At 35.7% G+C, this 14861-nt stretch overlaps 1 protein-coding gene across 1 annotated transcript in view; it reads left to right on the top strand.

Annotated features, from left to right (window-relative positions):
• The window catches only part of crtac1b (cartilage acidic protein 1b), a 169786-nt gene that overhangs the window by 76179 nt on the left and 78746 nt on the right, over nucleotides 1-14861 (top strand). Inside the window, exon 7 of the mRNA XM_028795662.2 lies at nucleotides 8895-9040. Coding sequence (XP_028651495.1) covers nucleotides 8895-9040 — 146 coding nt within the window. The remainder of the gene's footprint in view (nucleotides 1-8894; nucleotides 9041-14861) is intronic.

Below are 14861 nucleotides of genomic sequence, written 5' to 3'. Positions count from 1 at the left end.
ATGTAAAAAGGTCGTATTAGAAAAACTACAAGCAAAATCCAGAAACAGAAGCAAAATGCAGAACCAGACAAGTATTAAACGAAAACAGCACTTACAAATTCTCCAACAACACCTAACAATGATCCAATGGCCTGTGTCTCTCATTTAGGCCTCTAGATAAAGACTGAGGAAAAGGCCACCATCAGTGATATCAGGGTGGCCCCGCCTCCTGGGGCTTCACCAACAAAGTATGTGGAATGGAATCACATTTAATGACATGTTATATAAATACAAATGCAACAGAAAACATGTAAAATAATAATTTACAAATGACAATAAAATCATAAAATACATGCAAATTAAAATTAACAATACTCAGCTCACCAGAAATAAAGCCTTCCCCACAGAGCTTTCATAGCATCAAGGTGCCTTTATGCCACAATTGCTACATAAAACCACAGATTTGACACACGAGATAAGACCATTTAGTCCTTTAACCTTGTTTGGTTATCTAATAGCTAAATTGTTGCAGCATTTTATCCAGATAATTCTTAAAGGTTGTCATGGTTTCTGCGTCACCCACATGATTTAGTAATTTGTTCGAGATTCCCATGGTTCTTTCAACTGAACGGCAAATCACATACATGAGGACATGAAAGAATTTGGCTGGATCAACTTTATTGATGCCTTTGAGAATCTTGAAGACCTGGATTAAGTCCCTCACGCAACTGGAAGCTTTAACAAGTTTAATTTTGTTATCTGAAAGACCAGGGAAATGTCCTTATGTCCTTGGATACGCCTAGTTGCTCTCCTCTACACAGCTTCAAGTGCTGCTATGTCTTTTTTGCTATGACCAAAACAGCACACAATTACTATGGGTCTTTCTAGGTCATATACTGTATAGTTTTATGTGGTTGCATTAGGCCATTATACGGTATAGTCTATGGATAACATCTCTCAATTTTATAATCAACAGTTTTTACAATATAACCAAATACATTTTATTTGTCTTTTTAATTGCTTCTGCAAAGTGTTTAGAAGATGAGAATGTTCTGTCAATATAAACCACTAAATCAGCGTTTCTCAACCTTTAAGTATTTACGACCCGAGTTTTCATAACAATTTTAATCACGCCCCCCTAACGTTTTTTTGAAACCCTAATAAAATTTATTCCTATATTTTTTTGCTGCCGATACACCGCTACAAGTTTAAATTTCCCTACGAATAGCGAATTACGGCCCACATATGGCAACTTTCGCGCCCCCTTTTTTGTTACTTTGTGTTCCCCTAGGCGCGCCCCACAGGTGAGAACCACTGCACTAACTCCTTTTCAGAGGTTGCTTTCGGTATGACAGTGTCTCCATCTTGTAATTAAATTGATATTCATTTTGCCAATGTGTAGTACTTTCCACTTTCTACTGTATGTTAAACTGCATTTTTCAAGTGTTTGTCTCTTGCCAGTTAACTAATTCGAGATCCAGATTTGTAGGTTGACTCTGCTGTCTGTAGTTTTTAGTTTTTAAATTAATCTTCAGTGTGGAACTGTATGAAAGGCTTTTTAAAAAGTCTGAATTACATCATGTTTTTTACTTTGCATCTGTTAACTATTTAAAGTAAGTAACCTACTCAAAAAAATTAGACTTTTTATGCTGGGTTTTATTTAGTATGCCACTTTCAGATACTTTAGTACTTTATTTCATTATATGATTTCCGTTCTTTGCATTTTATAGAAGTAGAACCTTATAAATCTATAATTACCAAGATCCATTTTGTCTCCTTTCCTGAAGACTGAAGTCACATTTGCAATTTTATAGTTTTGCAGCACCTTTCTCTGTGAAGTGACTGCTCAATATGCCTAATAAACCTTTATAAATTACATCTTCATTTCTTTCAGTACAGTTGGTAAAATACTATCACATCCAAGGGTTTTTGTTAAAGCTTCAATATGTCAAAAGCTTGAAGCACATCTGACTCTTCAGTTTTAAAATTTGCAAACTCAAAGCTTGTTTTTATTTCTGCATGATGCAGATTCAATTTGTTTTTTCTTTTACAAAAACTGAGTGAAATATTGGTTTGGTTAGCTCTTTTGCTATTTCTTTCCTCATTTACAATGGTTTATCCATGTGTATCTCTGAGGTTTCCTAGAATCTCTTTTACTGTACTTTTTACTGGAAAAAACACTCAAATGATTGTTTTCTGTTTGTTTTTACTTCGCTAGCCTCCTGTATTCCTAAGGAAAATAAAGAGTTATTTAGCTGTTTTCACTTTTTCTCAGTGATCTCTTCATTATAATGCTGCCTTTATTTATCTATTTTGTGAATTTCTTTACCCTTTTTGTTTTACTGGTTTTGAAATATACTTATTTTGGGCTTGGCTCAGAATATGTCCTGAAATGACATTTATAGTTTCTGAGTAATTAGTTTCTCATTTTGTATGCTTTAGGTAATCCCTCATCTCCATAAAGTCATCTTTCCAAAAATTATGTCTTTGGTGTTGTGTATGACAAACTTATTAGAATAATCTAGATGAGAACAGGCCAATCAGCACAACAAAAATCATCAGTCCTATCCAATTTAATTTTTCCAAAATAACATCAAGTCTAGTACTGAAAGTCTCTAAAGTCTGACTGCCTACCACACTACCTGGTATCTTATTCTAACCAATCTGTGGTTCTCTGTGTGAACAAAAACCTTTTTAATATTTGTGTGTAATTTATCCTTAACAAGTTTCCAACTATATCCCCATGCTCTTGGTGAACTCATTTTAAAATAACAGTCTTGATCCACTGTACTAATTCCCTATATAAATTTAAAATGTCAGTTATGTAACCTCTTAATCGTATTTAGCATAACATATCAGTAACTTTTGCTTAAAGTAACTTTAGTTTTTATGATTCTATCTTTATTGTTCAAAAATATTTGATCTAGACAGGCATCACCATGTATTGGTTACTTGAAACTTGCTGAGAAAACAGTTATTTGCCATCATCATCATTTCAATTTCCTTTTTTGTATTTCTGATTCCCAATCACTGTCTAGAAAGTTATGTTTTTTCTATATATTCTCTTGTAGACTTAGTTTTAGACACTCACTTTTGCATATATCCTTACTACAGTACCCACATACAGCCCCTTGTGCTTAGTATTTCTAAATGGTTCCTTGGTCTACAAAATATTTGAAACATTGTGTTGGGGTTTTAGAGACCAAAGAATAAAATGTTTTACATTTATTTTTGTTTCAATGTTTTTTTTAATATTAAATATGAAAATGACATCCTTCTATAGCACCATCTTGTTTTGTCTTATCAGTGCCACCATTTTGAGACCTTTTCTTTCTGGTTGTTATTCTGCTGCCAGCAATGGGAACCAGAACTATGTGGCTAGTAACATCAATGGGTTGAAGAAGGAATAAAGTTTCAGCATCTTAAACGTCCTCTTGAGCAAGTTAGTAGATACAACCTAAAATCTTCCTTGATTTACTTGATATAAAGAATTGATTTTTGGTTATTTTTTTTTCCATACTTTGAATGTCTTTTGCTTTATGTTTTGGCTCTGATCACTAAGTACTTTATTGTTTTTTTATTTCACGTTGTTATGCCCCATAACCATAATTTTGGCTTCACAGTCTGAGCTTGTCTCTTGATTTTTGATTTTTCACCTTTTCCTAGGCTATATTACCACGTCCTGTCTCCCGATTCTATTCTCACTTTAGACTGCTGCCCATTTAGTTACAGCCAGTACAATAATCTTATAGCCTTCTTAGCATTATGTTTATCCCTGGAAAACAACCAAAACAGTTGTTTTTTTTCAACAAGATAAAATTGTTATAATAGTGTAACATAAACATGTAAATTCCAAAATGTCAACATAAATAGAGTAGGAAAGGCATGTTTAGTGTCTGTTCAGATTTAATAGACGTCCTTTGAGTGAAATGTTCTAAAACAGTCACCAACGCACAGCCCAATGTTGCAATGGAGATGGTAGAAGCCCTGTTTGTTTCTGCGCTTTTCTTATAATATTTTCTGCTGCTTATCCATAAAAGGATAGAACGTCAGTGCTTAATCCGCATGATGGACACCTCCCATTGTGTTATTGTAGGCCACCTCAGCATAAGACTTAGTGACTTCCACGTTTCTCCAGCCACAAACATTGATAGTTGCTGAATTGTGAATAGTGCTTAGGGCACTAATGTCTTTTCTTCAACTTCCATTAGATTACAAACATTTCGCCTTTTTGCTATGTAAATACTGCACACCACGGAAGCTTAATGCAACCAAATTCAGCAGGCATATGAAAGCAGTTTGGTTGTGCAATGCTGTATGCATCAGTTTCACTATCTGTGTCAAAGTCTCATGACCAATTCACATTGTAATCGTTATCACTTGATTAAGTAATGATTTAGTTTCAGTTTGTTCTAAAAAGTGGTTTTACAACTTTTCGTTTGCCATTGTGTTTTTGGTTGACGGCTCAACCACACTCATGAATATTGATGAGTTACTACAGTTACATTCAGTTACCATAAAACTGCTGACCACAAATAAACATTTATGATTTTTTTGCAGCATGATGTTATTTCTTCCTCTAGAACGCAGTGGAATACTGTCCTGAGAATTATTTGGGCTTAACACTATAAAGCATTTGATTATACATTACTCAGAGTCTGACTTAAGTTTAACTGTATTTACACAGAATTCTGAGCCTGAGTAATGATAAGGGCTCCAATACCAAAGACGTTAAATATTCAGTGTTAGATCTCACCACAATGTAAAATGTTCTAACTTTTCTAATAAGAATCATTTAAATACTTGAGGATACTTTCCATGAGAATTTATAGTAACCAAGAATAACATTAGCCAGCATTTTCTTTTCCAGCTCTTTTGCTTCTGGTCTTGGCTTGTGTTTTTCTTAAGCTGAGCTATTATCTGATTGTGTCTGAAGAAAAGACTATCTCTCTCTCTCTCTCTCTCTCTGTCTTTATTTTGCTGTAGAAAAGTCTCTGCAATTGAGGGCCCATGTCAGCCCCTTTAAATACCCTTAGTTATTAATTCATGTTAAAATTGTACTTGTTTTACCATCAATCCCTATAGGTTTTAACACATAAATCAATAGTCTAATTGGTTAGTCCATGTTTTTTCCCGAATATTCTTGCTTACATTTGTCTTCATCTCATCATTTTTCTGACTAAGGATGGCATACTTTAAAGTTCATTTAAGTAAGGAAGTGATACCAACTTTTTACCTTGTTGTCTGTGTGACCTTTCTGCTTGGTTGTAGCACTTTATTTCTACATCAATTCTGGCTTCTAGCTTTGGAAAACAAGGTCAGTTTTGCCCCCGCTCTCATTCCCTTTGATTTTCACATCTCTGAAGGACAGAGTGTTCACTGCTCCTCAAGAGGAACATGAGGCCAATCAGTAAAGTGAAAAGACTATAGCAGGAAAACTCTTGGCTACAGTAGCATACTCACATCTGGATTTCTACAACTCAAAACCAGAGGTGTTTGAGAGCTACACAACCTGCAGCCAACAATATTAATATAAACTTAGCTTTAGCAAGTAACAAAATGATGTATCAAAGGTGCATTGAAGCCCTCCGTGGTTTCATTGATCTTGAAACTTAGAATGTCAAATACATAGGTGCAAAGGCTGTCTTCAGAATCAATTGTGGTGATAGTCACCTGAAGAAAGCAAACCATCTCAAGGCACAAAGTACAGCTTACAGATTAAGCTCCTATTATATTAATCTTTACATAATAAAAATTTTCTGTTAAACATTGTGATATATAGTAAACCTAACAAGCTATCTAATCTTTGCTACACAGTGTAGCAGTGTGTGATTTATCATGCACTCCCAAATGGATGCACAAAAATGTAGGAAATGGAAGTTGAATTTTAACTTGGTTAATTAATTATCAGTTTGGCCTTGAGCAATATCAGCAGAAAAGTAATTAATCAAATAATTTGGTAAGGCTCCTACTTTATTTACCTTGCCTTTCTCTGTTGGAGGAGGTAGGCCTTTGACTTTTAGACTTTTATCAAGGAAACTGAAGCACACTCATTTTAAGATACAGAATAAAGCAATTTATTCATAAACACAAGGATTATGGAATTATGGCAACTGCATACTGTATATATGTTGGCATATAAGGACACAGACAGACAGGCAGACAAACAAGTAACACAGAAAGGCTGACTGTTTACTTTCTAGTTAGAGTTTGAATTTATCTTAGATAGTTTCCTGATACTAAGTTTTTAATGGAGATGTCCGACGTTATTGTTGTTGCTTTGTTGTTGCTCCAAGGTTCAATTGGGAAATTCTTCATGTGTTTGAGTGTGCTCTTTCTCTTTGCTGCATGATCCTTTGTTTGTGGTGTGCAGTGTTTTCCTCAGTTGGGGCCTTTGCCTATGTCATTTTCAATTTTTTTCAAGAGAATTACTCATTTTGGCACAAGAGTTTAGATGCAGAAGTTCCCTCCTTGAAGTGATGGCTGTTTCACAGGCTTCAGAGTGGCTTGCTGTTTAGCTTGGCAAACTAGATCTCAGCTCTCATGTCCACAAAGAGAATAAGATTATCAATTTCAGCTCCCAAACAGTAAGAGGGGATGATTTGTCGGCATTTAGTTTCAGAGGGAGTGGGTTGTTTCAGAGATTTTCAGTCATTTTTTAAAGGAAGATATTTGTACTCAGGATTGACCCTGGACTGAATGCCTTTGGGAAGCCCCTGAGAGGTAATAATATCAGAGTCCCCCTTGAGATGGCCACCCGAGGGAGATAGAGAGAGAGGCACAGTGGTAGCACTATTGCCTTGCAGTAAGGAGATTATGGGGTTGCGTCCCAGGTCCTTCCTGTGTGGTAGCACTTTGAATAGTGAGAAAAGTTCTATATAAATGTAATGAATTATTATTATTGTTATTATTATTTATGATGAAAGGTGGAAACTCTCATGATTAGATTAAAGTCACTTTCAGTTACAAAAGTCTTCTCATAGGCAAGTTCTTTTGTCCATCAGAGTTGTCATTCATTGATTTACATCTCTTTGTTCTTTCTTGAGTCCATTTCATGCTTTGTTGCTCAAGACATTTGTAGAGGGGCCACTGGAAAGATGTCAGCTCAACATCTGATTTATACCTTTGTTATCAGATGAATTCCTGGCATATCCTAATACAAGCTAGAGTTCAGTCACTTAGTTTGGTGTGTATATGGGGGAAGGCACAGCTGGATGTCTGCATCCCTGTTAAATCTGCTTTCTTAACTGTCCTGGTGTGCCACTAAAGCCTAGCAGAATGGGCAGTGCCCCCTTTGTCCTACAACAGCTGAATCAAACAAAATCAGAAGAGCTGCTATCCTGTCTTATCTGGCATCAAAGAGTAATATCATGTCTCTTGTTTTCTTTTGTGCAATCTGTGCAAGAGGCTGTCATTCTTTAGATTTTGTTTGTATTTAATAAACCACATTTAAGACATTTTTGTCAAAAATAGCATTTAATAAAATCATAGCAACCCATGTTTCATAAACCAAATCAATTTTTAAAAAATGAATTTTCTATAACCTGTCTAGTTTTCTTTGTATTCCTTTTTGCCTTTTGATTTGATGCAATTTTATAGACTAGTATAAAAGTCATATATATTCAAAGCTACTTAATAATTCAGAGTTTTGTTTGGGGGTGCATGACCCAGAAGTACTGTGCACAAGGCAGGAAGTAGCTTTGGACAGGGGGCCAGTTCATCACAGGTTCTATAATCTGTACTCTGTAATTGTCATTTAACCTAACATGCAAGTCTTTAGGGATATGGGAGAATCACCAACCAGAGAACCTGGAGATCCAATCCATGGGAAATATTCTGGCATTGGATTACATGCATACCACTGTACAGTGCAACTTTACACACTGCAACATCCAGATAAATATATGCAAATCTTCAAATTACAGAGCTGCTGTACAAGTGATTCTCTCCAAAATTGTATCTAGCTGATGGATGATTTTTGCAACTGTCAGACTAGGATATTATATTTGTTCACCAAGCAGATTTTTTATCCCTCTGTGTGTCATGTTCATTCATAGTTAGTAACATTTTTCAGGTCTCTTTGTTAATTAATGCATTTTACCAATCATCTGTGTAGCAAGTTTTATGACTTTGCAATTCTCTTTATATTCACTTAGAATTCAAAAAGACCAAGACCAGCTTTGGAACTGGGCAAACACTTGGAAAATACACTTTAACATAGACAAGTATAAATACAAGATTGGAGATACTGTCCTACAGGAAGCAACCTATGGAAGGGATTTAGTAGTTTATGTGGACCCAATGTTTTCATCTTCTAAGCGATGGATAGAAGCAATTAAAAAGGCAAATAAAATGTTAGGTTATATTGTAAAAACTGTTAAATACAAATCAAGGGATGTTATACATAGACTATAATGTTGTAGTGAGACTACATATCGACTGTTGTGTGTGGTTCTGGTCACCACACTACAAAACCAGATGCATCCCATGACTTCAGGATATGTTGTACTCTGACCCACTCAGAGCATTAAGCCTGTTTAGTGTCCAGCAGAGGAGACTGGTCTTCAAAATCCTCAAAGGTATTGATAAAGTAGATCCACACAAATGATTTTTATTTAAGGATGAATCATGTACTCAGAGACACCAGTAGAAATTCAATGGAAGAGCATTTAGGACTGAAGCCAGGAAATACTTTTTTATGCAAAGGTTATGGAAATATTGGACAGACTATAAAGATATTTTGTTGAACAAGAAAACCTTGACAACCTTTAAGACGTATTTGGATAATATATTTGGGACAGCTTAGTGATTAGCTAAACAGAAAATCTTGCTGGACTGAATGGTTACCTCTTGTTTGTCAAATTTCTCATGTTTTTGTTTCTTTTCCTGAAAATTCCACTGCATTTATATCCTAGGAGTTGATGATCCCCATCAGCATGGACGAGGGGTGGCACTAGCAGACTTTAACCGCGATGGCAAGATAGACATTGTGTATGGAAATTGGAACGGGCCTCACCGTCTGTTTCTTCAAACAAATGCTAACCGCAAGCAGAGGTTCAAGGTAAGGAATTAAAAAGAAAAACACCCACTGTGTGGGAAGGTTTTCCTTTATTGTCAGTTTTAAATAAGCCATTATAGATGACAACCTTCAATTTCTTAAAGTGCATGATGACAATATTTTATAGCTAGAAATTCTATAGATTAACAGGATATTTCAGATAGATTATTAAATAAATTTTAACATTTTAAATAGTTGTTTTATTAGATAACAATGATTGGTTTATTAGAGTATTAAATGACCCATTATTTAAAATTTTAATTTGTTTAAACATACAGTAAAATAAAGCAGTTCAAAACTTATTAACATAAATGAAACCTAACAATATATAACAATTAACATTTTTAAACTATGGTCAGTTGACAATAGAGGAGGAGAACACAAAAACTCAGTACCATCCATGGAGAAAATAAACACTTGGAGAGGTCCAAGATCAGTTATTACACAGAAAGTCAAAAGGCAAAGTCAGAAACAGTGACAGTCCTGGAGACCTCAGCCAAGTGGCTGCTCATCCACTCCCAGGCATTCTACAGACTGAGCTGATCTGTGTAATATAATGACAGAATATTTAAATCGATCCTCCTGGTATCTCAGGTGTCTTTTCCATGAGCAGAAAAAAAGCTTGGAAATAGAACAGTTGTACCAAGCTGACAATGAAAAAAGAAACAGAATAGTGAAGGTTTAGTAATATTTCATAAATTATTATATTACTTATATTTTTATACAAGTGACAAATTGATAGGGATGCAATATGCACAGCTAATCAGTGGCTCTAAACAGGGTATTCCTGACTAAAGCAGAGAGTCTTCAGCCTGGATGTAAAAGTTGAAAATGAAGGGGCATCTCTTATATATGCAGACAGATCATTTCTACAGCCCTTTAGCCAGAAACCTTGATCTCCCAACGTTGTTTAATTAATCCTTGGAATCTTTAGGGTGGCATCTTGACATCTTAATACACATTCTGATTTATTAATAATAAACAGTTCAGAAAAGTAAGCAAGGCCTTGGTCATTTAACATTTTATACGTAGGAAGGATGATTTTGAAATCAACTGTAAGCTTAAGAATAAAAGATATGTGGTCATACTTTCTAGTTTTTGTAATGATTCATGCAGCAGCATTTTAAAAAGCTGCTGCAAAAAATTCTGAACGCTGCATGAAGAATGATTTTAAAATGCATGTGAATAACACCATTACAGCTGTCAATCCTACTAGAAATAAATACATAAATTAATTTCTCAGTATCCTCCATATTTTGAAACCTTCATAATTTTCCAATATTATTAAGCTGAAAAAACAGGTTTTAGCTAGTTTCATAATGTGTGTTTAAAATCATCAAAGTTGCATGTTGATTCAGTAAAACTAACACTTAGAACGAGTTGTAAAAGTGACAGAATATTGTTGTGGTCTGCACCACTACCTCCAATAAATAACATTTCTGTATTAAAGAAAAATAGTTTTCATCCATCCACTCCTTTAGCTCACTGACACAATTAATTAAGGATACTATCAATGAAATTTAATGTGGTCAAAAAGTAAGGTAGAGCTGGTTATTGCCTTCATCCAATTGAAAATTAATTCTTTGTTTTCTAATGACTGCTACCAATTGAAGCATGTAAACAGTACAAATCTGAATACTAAGCACTGCAGGACATCATATTTGATTTCTGAATATAATGACACAGTACTGTCAGCATATTTCTGTACTTACTGAAATCAATTTGATAAAAAATAACTAAACCAGATAAGGATGTTTCCTGAAAGACCAACATAATTTTCCAGCCTATGCAATAATAAATATTATACATTTGATTTATGTAGTGCCTTTTCCACGCTCGAGGCACTTAAGGAAAAGTGTTGTTAACAGAGTGGAGGGAATAGAGTGTCAGAGGTGTCAAAGGCTGTGTTTGCTTAAATCTAACAACATAATTACTTTGGATTTACAACATAGGTAAGTGCTGTTTTTGTACTGTGACTGATGCAAAAGCGATACTGGAATTTTCTTAAATAAATGACATTGTGTAAGGTGACACTAAAGCTGAATGGTGACTACTTTTTCAAATGTTTTAGAAATAAAAGTAAAATTTGAAATATGTCTGTAATTGTTAAATATATGCAGGTCTAGCCCCAGCATTTTAAGTAATTGTCTGATAACTGACACCTTTACTGCATTAGGAACTGCGCCATTTAGTAAAGAACTATTCATTAAGCTAAGAATAATTGCGGCCAGAACAGCCATTCAGCTTTTCACTAGTTGTATAGGGACAGGTAGTAGGTTTTATTTCCAGAATGAAAGCTGTGACTTCCTATTCTGTTATCAAGTTAAAATTACTAAAGTATGTATAGTAAGTAAGTATAAATAAACACTGTCAAGGAGAGACAGGGTTTGAAAATGAAATATTTAGAATGTGAGGTGATGCTGAAATCTGGGATCTTATATTGTTGATTTTATCATTAAAGAAGTTCATTACATTTCTAAGTTTGTTTTTTACATTGCAACTCAAAGTTTCCATTTGTTAGACTGTTCTAACATTGGGATTAATAAAGTATCTATCTATCTATCTATCTATCTATCTATCTATCTATCTATCTATCTATCTATCTATCTATCTATCTATCTATCTATCTATCTAAACAGTACATGAGAATTATTTCAGTTGTCATCTGTTAACCTAGAATATTAGTCAGAACAGCTATTAACAAGAGCTTTTATCTACTTTTTCACACTCTCTGTCCATGCAGTTCAAAAGACTTGTTTGCTACACTCCACCCACACTCTAGCCTTTGGTATTTAAGAGTACAAGTGCTCTCATTAAACCAGTGTGAGTCATTGACCCCCTTTCACAAGTGAGGCCATCCCCTACTGGCTGCTGACCTACATTAGCTTTACTTTGGGTCCTGCTCATAACTCTGCCAATTTAAGCAATCCTTAGATTTTGGTAAATATATCTCAAACTGTTCAGCAATATGAAATGTCTCACATCAATAAGACTTAGCAGAAGAACAAAATCTGTGTCTACCAGTGGGTCATCTGGCAGATGACTGAATCACAGAATTGACACACTGCTAACACCAAATAAAGTCTTGATCTAATATGATTTCTTCCCATGCGTAAATAGTCATCTGTTCTTTTTTTGGGATGCTTGGATTTACACTTGAAGGTCTTGTGCCACTTAAACATTTCTGCCCACATATAGGTTTTACTACCTTATGCCTCTTGAAAAATATTGCAATTTTTCATAAAAATGATAAAAATGTTGACAAAACATGTTTATCTGTTGTTAGTGATGCATCACTTTCACTGACAATGATAATCTTTCTAAATCTGTTTTCTCTTCAGACTATGAGGTATTTCTTCTTCACCATCCACAACCTCTGTTATCTCGTAAATAACTCTGTGTGTTTTATTTGTGACAGATATATTAAACTGTCATTTGAAGTACATTTCTTGAGAAATCCGGTGATCATACATAGTGCTCTAAAGGCAGTGTAGTGTAGCAGTAAATGCTTTTGGAACACAAACCCTGAAGTTATGGGTTCAGATCCTGCTACTAACACAATGTCCCTTCATCTACCTGTGCTACAATTAGAAAAAGAAAAGGAAATGTAACTAATTATACGTTTCTTTGGAATAAGGTTTCAGCCAAATAAATAAACAATGATTATACATAATTGTGTGTGTATATATATATATAAATAATATATATAGTATATTATATATATATATATATATATATATATATATATATATATATATATATATACACACACACACACACACACCTGGCCAGGTGACAATGGGAAAGGAAGTTCAGCTGGGTAGCAATGATATTTCCCTGCTATGCCAGGACATAGACACAGGAAGATGCTGCGACAGCAGCTACACCAGGGTTAGCATTCTAGTATCCAAGGAAGGACACTCTGGTTGGGCTTGGGCACCTAGAACGCTGGGACAGCGGATGACAGAATGTTCCCCCATACACCAGATGGCAACATCCTGTCCGGTATGGATGCCTGCAGGGCAGCATGGGAGCTGTGGTCCCAGGGCCCTGCACTGCTGGGTTCTGTGGGGGCCATTGGTGGGGCTGTTGGATACTGACAACACAAGGACCATTGGGGTCCAGCCTGACCTGGAAGTGCTTCTCACAGGGGGCAATAGATTAAGTACCAGAACTAATCCCGGGACTAAAATAAAAAGATAGCCCTCCACTTGACTCAGGAGGAGTTGGAGTGGAAGTATAGAAAAAGAAAAGAAAGGGTAGAAAATGAAGAGAAAGAGTTGTGCTGTATGGTACACTTTATTTGAACTGGGACTGTCATGGTGCAATTGTGTCTGGGGCTTTGAGGTGCTAGTATGCCTCCTAATGGACAGTATATATACAGTTGTGAGTACGCGAAACACAGTTTATTCTTTTATAACTATTTATTTATTAATTATTGTATTATTAATTTGTATTATTTGTCTCCTTCTCCATATTAGTAAAGCGTGCTTGAGTGTAGCAATCATAACCTGTATTTCTTTTTCCATACAAATAACTGTAAACTGTAAACTTACTTTTGCCCACCCCAGTATATATATATATATATATATATATATATATATATATATATATATATATATATATATATATATATACACACACACATACATATATATATATATATATATATATATATATATATATATATACAGTGCATCCGGAAAGTATTCACAGTGCATCACTTTTTCCACATTTTGTTATGTTACAGCCTTATTCCAAAATGGATTAAATTCATTTTTTTCCTCAGAATTCTACACACAACACCCCATAATGACAACATGAAAAAAGTTTACTTGAGGATTTTGCAAATTTATTAAAAATTAAAAAATCGAGAAAGCACATGTACATAAGTATTCACAGCCTTTGCCATGAAGCTCAAAATTGTGTTCAGGTACATCCTGTTTCCCCTGATCATCCTTCAGATGTTTCTGCAGCTTAGTTGGAGTCCACCTGTGGTAAATTCAGTTGATTGGACATGATTTGGAAAGGCACACACCTGTCTATATAAGGTCCCACAGTTGACAGTTCATGTCAGAGCACAAACCATGCATGAAGTCAAGGGAATTGTCTGTAGACCTCCGAGACAGGATTGTTTCGAGGCACAAATCTGGGGAAGGTTACAGAAAAAATTTCTGCTGCTTTGAAGGTCACAATGAGCACAATGGCCTCCATCATCTGTAAGTGGAAGAAGTTTGAAACCACCAGGACTCTTCCTAGAGCTGGCCGGCCATCTAAACTGAGCGATCGGGGGAGAAGGGTCTTAGTCAGGGAGGTGACCAAGAACCCGATGGTCACTCTGTCAGAGCTCCAGAGGTCCTCTGTGGAGAGAAGAGAACCTTCCAGAAGGACAACCATCTCTGCAGCAATCCACCAATCAGGCCTGTATGGTAGAGTGGCCAGATGGAAGCCACTCCTTAGTAAAAGGCACATGACAGCCCGCCTGGAATTTGCCAAAAGGCACCTGAAGGACTCTCAGACTACGAGAAAGAAAATTCTCTGGTCTGATGAGACAAAGATTGAACTCTATGGTGTGAATGCCAGGCGTCACGTTTGGAGGAAACCAGGCACTGCTCATCACCAGGCCAATACCATCCCTACAGTGAAGCATGGTGGTGGCAGCATCATGCTGTGGGGATGTTTTTCAGCGGCAGGAACTGGGAGACTAGTCAGGATAAAGGGAAAGATGACTGCAGCAATGTACAGAGACATCCTGGATGAAAACCTGCTCCAGAACACTCTTGACCTCAGACTGGGGCGACGGTTCATCTTTCAGCAGGACAAC

Source organism: Erpetoichthys calabaricus, chromosome 2 (genome assembly GCF_900747795.2).
Source record: "Erpetoichthys calabaricus chromosome 2, fErpCal1.3, whole genome shotgun sequence".
Lineage (NCBI taxonomy): Eukaryota > Metazoa > Chordata > Cladistia > Polypteriformes > Polypteridae > Erpetoichthys > Erpetoichthys calabaricus.
This window is presented reverse-complemented; position numbering and strand designations above follow the sequence as displayed.